The sequence below is a fragment of the Pyrus communis genome, chromosome 1 (assembly GCF_963583255.1).
Source record: "Pyrus communis chromosome 1, drPyrComm1.1, whole genome shotgun sequence".
Lineage (NCBI taxonomy): Eukaryota > Viridiplantae > Streptophyta > Magnoliopsida > Rosales > Rosaceae > Pyrus > Pyrus communis.
Genome location: NC_084803.1, coordinates 35,615,208 through 35,623,951, shown reverse-complemented (window position 1 = coordinate 35,623,951; position 8,744 = coordinate 35,615,208). Strand labels below are relative to the sequence as shown.

At 39.4% G+C, this 8,744-nt stretch overlaps 1 protein-coding gene across 1 annotated transcript; it reads left to right on the top strand.

Moving 5' to 3' along the window:
* Nucleotides 1-8,079: 8,079 nt before the first annotated feature.
* LOC137726603 (uncharacterized) lies at nt 8,080-8,445 on the top strand. Its single transcript, XM_068465543.1, has one exon. It carries the CDS (start codon nt 8,080-8,082, stop codon nt 8,443-8,445), a length of 366 nt encoding a protein of 121 aa, XP_068321644.1.
* The last annotated feature ends 299 nt before the right edge of the window (nt 8,446-8,744 follow it).

The following is an 8,744-nucleotide window of genomic DNA, read 5'->3' as shown; positions in this document are numbered from 1 at the left end:
AAGGTGACGAAGCCATAAAGTATAGTGACGTGGAAGATGTGAATAAATTTAAACCTAAAAGTGTCTAAATATAAGAGTGCGTTGTGAGCGGGAATGAACCCAATTCACACGTAATGACAGAGCATAAGTACAGTACAGTAAAATAGGGTGAGAATTATACCATTGATGGTAATCGTCTACACCAAGATTTGCCAATAATTCTCGTCGATACAAAACCTTGCTATTAGAACCTGGAGTGCCGAAAAACAGAAGGGTGAGTGGGCAAAAACAAAACTTTAGAAAACACATTTCTCTTTTCTGAAAGTAATAACCCCTCACTGTAAAACCCATATAGTTTTCAGAAAATACTACTACGTATATACATACGAATACCAATGCACAATGCCAGTAAAAATTGAAGTATGCCATGTCATAACGTTTCCGCACTAAAAGATGTAAGCCAGGTGAAATCAATATAAAATAATATGCCAATCAGAGTCACCTAATGTGACATGTACGACTGGACCCATAGCTTATCAGTGTATGCTAGCACATGAGTCGAAACCACCTATTGTGGTATGTATGACAAGGCTAAGTGTAAATATGTATGCTCAAGTGCTACGATCACGTGAAGGCTGTGCGAATAATCGGGGGTCACCTACGAGTCAGAACCACCTATTGTGGTCTGTACGATAGGGCTGGCACCAAACTTGGATCCAAGGTGAGCGTGCGATGCGGGAGGTGAACATCACGTGAAGGACTGTGCCCTAACCTCGAGAGAGACTGGGGTGCAGCAATGATGAGCTCTAAATGCATGTATGCATAACGATGTGCAATGCAACCCATACCATCACAATATACTCACCTGAAGCTTACCTGAGCCTCCACAACATCAAACAATATAATTCATGACTTATAATAATGCAATACTACCTATTCAATCACATAATACTATTCACAAGGGTAACAATGCAATATTTAAATGTAACTTATTTATGACATGAAAAACAAAGATAGTTCCATATAAAAACGTTTATGGAAATTGTATGTGTGTGTGTATATATATATATAGAAAACAAATGCCCACTCACCTGGAGTCCATGCTACAACTTCCAAGCACGAATATCAAGGCGTCACGAACGATCATAGCCTAGAACAATTATCAAATCACATCTCAGAATTCTTATCGATAGAACACGTAACTTACATAAAACACATCGCCCAAGGATGTTCTAGAATGATTGGTAACCTATGTAACTCAATCCAGAAGATCTGTTCCTCGGATTTCCAATCCGTAACTTCTAGATATTCACATTATACTTTTAGAACAACATCCTAAAGTTTTGAAACGATCCGACGGTCGGATCTCCGCCAATTGCTAAAATAAATGGCTGCTGACGTTTTATTTTACAAACTTACAAATCCAATTCAGGAAGATCCGTTAGTCATATTCTCAATCTGTCAGTTCCTAATTTCCTTAAATATTACGTACTATAATGTATTAAGGTTTGGTGACAATCCAACAGTCGGATCATCGATTCATATAAGGGTCAAGTGGCAGTCTCTATCAAAACTATGTTCAAACGATGAAATTTCATCAATCGGACATCACATATGGCATTAGGGTATCAAATTTTGCCTAGGAAGGTCAATTGGGGATTCCGCCCACGCGCCACCATACACGGCGGCTGGCCGCCCCAACTCGCCGGAAAATTCAACTATTTCTAAAAATTCTCAAACTTCACAGAAATGAAGATCACAGTAGTAGAGAAAGTTTTATACTTGTGACTAAGTCCAATTTGGCCGGGAAAAGCCTCAAATCGCCATGAACTCGTCGGAACCTTAGAATTTAGGTGTTCTTGATTTGTTCTCAAATCAACTCCGATGCTCCAACAACTGATTGGACATTGTTCCTGACCTCTTGAGGAGTGTTTTGGTGGTGTTAATTGAAGAGAAACGATTCAGAAATGATGGATTATCGACAAAGTCCCTTCGCACCCATCGATGCGGTTCTCATGAAATCGGGACCTAAAACCCTTCGATCTTGGGCGGAAATGATAGAGCAAAGGTTATGGAAGAGGTTGCAAGTGATTGGTGGGTGTAGTTGGCCTGAAAAATGATGGAGGTGGCCAGAATTCATTCTAGGTCGAACGTGTTGGTGCGGATGTACATGTCAAAGAGGTGACCTGATTTCTTCTCCCTCATTCTCTTTTCCCTCATTTCCCTCCTTTCTTTCTTACCCTATTGGTCAGTTCCTTCTCCTTCCTTTAATCTTGTTTCTACCCCAGCCACACACATGGCTCCCTAAAACAAGTCTCAAAAAAAAAAAAAATATATATATATATATATATATATACACACACACACACACATATATATCTATCAATTATGAAATTATTAATTTCTCTTAGGTATTCGATGTTTCGTAAAATTTTAACCAAAGCTCCAATTTCGATTCCGATTGTGCCTCCGCATTTGTACCGTCAAGTACTTCAAGAATACGCCAAAATAATATTTCATACGTCTCACTATACGTTGGTCAATGAAAGTCCATACCTCGCCTCTAAGGGCATTTTCGTAAAATCACACTTTTAAATTTTATAAAAACGTAAAATTAGGGACAGGTCGTCACAATTTATTAACACTCTAGAAATCTCATTCTACACTCCAAACTTTCTATATTAGGAAAGAACAATACACTTGTGAGGAGGGTAGAATGAGATTTTTGGAGTGTCAATAATACTTCCCTATATATATATATATATATATATATATGTATGTATGTATATATGTAAACATGGGTACATTCATCAAAATTAACCAAAAATTATTATACCAAAACAAGGGTACATTCTTCAAAACCACAAAATAATAATAATAGATATTAGGCTTAATAATATTAGTAAATTTCTTTGATTAAAACTTGTCATAGATACATTCTCAAATCAATCAAAAAGAAAGTATCCATATAAGTTTTTTTTTTAAAAAAAATTAGAAAAAAAAAATGAATAGATTTTATATAAAAAGTGGATGTATTATATTCATAATTGTTGAATTATGTGAATTTGATATTTGCCATGAATTGCATCAAATATATGTACATGCAATAATATTATTGAATTGCATATGCATCAAATTGAATTATATATGAATTGAATTGAAGAAAAAAACTAAAAAAAATATAAATCAGAAATCACAGTCTGGGGTTTTTCAAACATATGACCTCGCATCTTGAACCAAGCCTGAAGCTTGGATGGCCACAACAAGCCAAGCACCGAGTCCCCAAGCTGGAGCTGCGAGCTCCAAATTGAAACCTAGAAACTTTGTTGCCTTCCATGGCGTCTCCATCATCGTAGGTTGGCCTGCAGTCCATCCTTACACCACGAGTCACCATGTTTGACGGCCTGAAGCTCGTCCCCGACATCGATTGATCGAGATTCAATTGAATCTCATCGGATTTTTCTGAAAACCCATTTCTAATTTCTAGGGATTTATGAGAACTTCGAGATTCTTTCAATCTCCGTTCATGTTTGAGGTCTCCAATGACCCATAGACTCACCCTAAGCGCCATTGTCCTAAAGCACGGCCGCCTAAAGCGGTGGCATCGGTTTTCTTCTCCGGCAAATGCACCCAGCTATGACTGGGGTGACTTTGGACCCAACCCGAGCCCTATTGAGCTCGCATTGACCCAAAATCCTTTGGCTCGGCCCACGCAAGACACCAACCTGAAGGCTATGGTGTCCCTAAACGCTGCGACGCACTGGATCACGTCATCCCTTGGGCCCGACTCATTTTTCTTTCAAGGTAGCCCGTTTGCTATCTTGGGCTTAAACATCTATATGGGCCACTATCTCTTGGGCCCATATGTCTCCTCCAGTAAAAAATAAAAAAAAACTCTCTTTTTTTTTTCTCCCCGTGGGCCTGCAGCCTACACTCAAGACACCCCAGCCCAATTTTTGGGCCTACACGGACTGAAATTGCTTAGCCCACTTGTGGGCTTTGGCCTATTTTTGGGCCCCGAGTTTCGATTGTTTAATAACTTTTAAACAATTTAGGTTTTATATTTTTTACCCACACTTTAAATTTGGCCCCAAAGTCCAAATAATTAATTCAATTATAATTGTAGACCTGAAGTTCCATTTGCATATTTTTGTGTATATATTTGTGTTTGCCTGCAAGAACATATGAACCTGAAGTTCATAAATTATTTTGAATCCTGAAGTTTCTTAAAAAACATGCCTTGTTTGAAAACCTGAAGTTTTCACTTAAAAACATCACCCATGAAAACCTGGAGTTTTTTCATGCAAAATTAAACCAATACATGTCTATTAGAACCTGTATGTTCTACTCCTATATGAATGGATTGATTTTTCTCCATTACACTAACCACATCTTGTCCATCTACTTTGTGATAGGAACATGTCGAATTTGAACAAACTCGACTTCATCGATTTGGAGGTCTCTAGAAGAAACTACCTCAAGTGGGTTCAAGATGTGGAGCTCCACCTCACTGCAAAGAACTTGCATCCCGCCATTGAAGAAGAAACGGACAACCCTATTAACGAAGCTGACAAAAACCAACGCTATGATCTTCATCCAAAGACATATCCACGACGCCTTACAAACTGAATACTTTGCTAAGGAGGATCCATGTGCATTATGGGTCACTTTGGCTAATCGTTTTGATCACCAAAAGGACATATTCTTGCCTGAAGCAAGACATAACTGGCAGAATTTGCACTTCCAAGACTTTAAGTCTGTGAATGAATATAATTTTGAAGTTTTTCAAATCTGATCACTTCTCAAGTTTTGTAATGAAACTTTGACCAAAGAGAATATCTTAGAGAATACCTATTCGACCTTCTATACTTCTAATATTGTCCTGCAACAACAATATAGAGCTCAGAAACTTACTAAGTTCTTGGATTTGATCTTTGTTTTACTTCTCACTGAAAAGCAAAACCAGCTATTGATGAAGAATCATCAAGCTCGACCTATTGGGGCCATTGTTGTGCCTGAAGCACATTATAGTACAAATCAAGGCCAAAAACGCCAAAAGAGGCATGGTAGGGGCAGCCAAAAGCCATCCCACCAAGGTCAACAAAGTCAAGGCCCGTCCAAGGGAGGAAACAAAGCCCAAAAACGCTCAAACCTCGCTCCCAAGGCCCCGAACTTCAAGAATAAGGGCAAAGCACCTGAAACCATGGATGCAAACATATGTTATCGCTGTGGTTCAAAGGACGATTGGTCCCATGTTTGCTGAGCTCCCCCGAAGGTTGTAGCTGAATATCATTCTCATCATAAGAAGTTTGAATCAAACTTTGTGCAAGTGAACGAACTGGAGACTACAAAGATGAAGGTTTTTGACTTTCATGAGGATACCATCCCGATGGAAGATTAGAATCTTAGAGATAAACAATTTTAGTTAGTTAAAATTGCATAATGGGGCCGAATACCACCTAGTGGCTAAACCCCTATTTGTTTTTGGTTGATTTTTGAACAATTTTTCCTTTATGTTTGGATTATTTGTTGGTGATTTGTTTTTGGATATTAAGCTTTAATTAATTACCATCCTTGAATAAATGAAATTATTTTGAATTGATATTTGTTTTCATAACTTTTATGCATGTGACCAATTCAAAGTAATTTTTCATTCTAGGTATGACTAGTGGGGAAGTTAGTTGTCTGGCATATAGTGCAACCACGCACACTGTATTGCATGAACGCATCTATTTCACTAACTTCATACCTAAGAATGCACCTCTGACAACCCTCTCAGGCCCATCCAACCTCATAGAAGGATACAGTAAGGCACGTATAATGTTGTCTAATGGTACAATCTTGACCATTGCTGAGGCACTCTATTCTCCACATTTTGGAAGAACATTGTTAAGTTTCAAGGACATTAGAGATAACAATTACCACACTAAAACCCACGTAGAAAATATAGTTGAATTTATGTGCATAACTTCCTTCGAATATGGTTAGAAGCATATTCTAGAAAAGATAAAGCGTATCCCGAGTGGTCTGTATACTACGACCATACGCCCCATAAAATGCCACTATATGGCCGGCCCTACTACTGGGACTGCGCATGAAATTACACTTTGGCATGATTGTTTGGGACATCCTGGACAAATAGCGATGCGTCGAATCCTCAAATCAACACATGGGCATCCACTAACTCGAAGCCTAGGTTCGATCCAAGGAATCGCATGTCAAACATGTTCTATGGGAAAGCTTATTAATAAGCCTTCTTATGACAAGATTCGTTCGAATCTTCCCATTTTTTTTCTACAACGGATTCAAGGGGACATTTGTGAACCGATTCACCCTCCATGCGGACCATTTAGATACTTCATGGTTTTGGTTGACGTTTCCACATGTTAGTCACTTGTGTGCTTGTTGTCCACAAGGAACACTGCATTCTCCAAATTGTTGGCTCAGGTTATCAAGCTCAAGACTCACCACCCTGATTATCCGATCAAATCTATTCAATTGGATAATGTTGGAGAATTCACATCTAAAACTTTTGATGACTATTACATATCGGTTGGGGTTGAAGTTGAAAATCCCGTACCCTATGTTCTCACCCAGAACAACCTAGCAGAGGTTTTCATTAAGCGCTTACAAATGATTGCTCGATCGTTAGTCATACGTACCAAGCTCCTAATCGCTGCATGGGGTCATGCAATATTGCACGCAGCAAAGTTAGTCTGCCTGAGGCCTGTTACAACACAATCATGTAGTGCCCTTCAGTTGGTTACCGGATACGAACCCAACATATCGCATCTGCACGTTTTTTGCTATGTGGTATATGTGCCGATCTTGCCGCCTTTACGTACAAAAATAGGTCTTCAACGAAGGCTGGGAATCTATGTCGGATATAATTCTCTTTCAATTATTCGTTACTTAGAACCTTTGACAGGCGATCTGTTTAGTGCTCATTTCGTGGATTATCACTTTTATAATACAGTCTTCCCATCGTTAGGGGGACATAAGAATGTTAACGTTCCTGAAAAATGACGTGAATTATCGTGGGCGATTCCCACTTTGTCTAATTTAGATCCGCGCATCGCTAAGTTTGAAACTAAAGTGCAGCACATATTAGATCTCCAGAGCATAGCTCAGAGCATGCCAGATGCTTTCATCAATCTAGCACATATGACAAGATCACATATTCCAGTTGAGAATATGCCTGCAAAGATGGATGTACCAAATGTACGACGGACTTCCCTCCTAGAAGCTCGGGGCGTCAATATTGGTGATCCACGTACATTAGTGGCTAGCCAATCATCTTCGCCTACACAAAAGTGTGGCAGCCCCTTGGTTTAAAGGATTCACACCCCTAGAAGAGGAAATCCACAGCATAAGGTCCCGAAGAGCCTAACATGAATTCGACCATCGCTTACTCATTCTATCCAACTCATGAGGAAATTCTAGATTATGGAAGCGTCCTTGAAGAGATGAATCCTCCTCCCGAGAATCATGAGATTTTAGTCTATTATGCTAGCTTAGATGATGTATGGCATAGAAATGAGATGATTGTCGACGATGCATTAGCATTTGCTAACTATTAAGATCATGTTAAGCAATGACATTGAACCGCGTTCCATTGATGAATGTCAACATAGAACTGATTAGTTAAACTGGAAACAAGCAATCCAAGTCGAACTCAATTCACTTGCGAAACGTAAGGTGTTTGGACTTGTAGCTTATACTCCTCCACATGTGAAGCCCGTTGGCTACAAGTAGGTTTTAGTTCGGAAGCGTAATGAGAATAACAAAATTATGCGTTACAAAGCTCGTCTTGTTACACAAGGCTTCTCACAACGCCCCGGGATTGACCATGACGAAACTTATTCACTCGTTATGGATGTCATTAATTTTCGCTACCTTATCAGTTTGGTAATTTCCGAAAAACTGAGTATGCAGCTGATGGACGTAGTAACCGCGTATCTCTATGGAGATCTTGATACAAAAATTTACATGAAAGTTCCCGAATGACAGACATTGATTGGTTCAAATATTTCCAAACCTCATAACACGCTCTCAATTCGGCTAAGACGTTCACTTTACAATTTGAAACAATCCGGAAGAATGTGGTATAACCGTCTGAGTGAGTATTTGACTAGTCAGGGATATGTGAATAACAAACTATGCCCTTGTGTATTCATTAAGAAGTCACATTCCAGATTTGCGATTGTTGCAATATATGTTGATGACATGAATCTCATCGAAACTCCTGAAGAGCTCGCGAGAACTGCCGCGCACCTAAAGTCGAAATTTGAGATGAAAGATGTAAGTAAGACTCGATACTGTCTCGGTCTCGAGATAGAGCATTATTCGGATGGAATCCTAGTATATCAATCGAGCTACACCCAGAAGGTGTTGCACCACTTTAATGAGGATAAAGTGAAGCCTTCGAGTACTCCTATGGTCGTTCGATCCCTAGATGCAAAATGAGACCTCTTCCGTCCGAATGAGGATATGAAGAGATTTTGGAGCCTGAAGTTCCTTATCTAAGTGCGATAAGCTCTTTATTGTACTTAGCTCAATGCATTAGAGCCGACATCTCATTCGTTGTTAATCTTTTGGCAAGATACAGTAATGCACCTACACGCAGACACTGGACTAGTGTGAAAGACATATTCTGTTACCTTAAGGGTACTACGGATTTGGGCTTGTTCTATCCCTACGGATCCTCGAGTGATGCCACACTCTCTGCTTCTCGAGTCGATTCTCGCCTTGTTGGTTATGTTGAC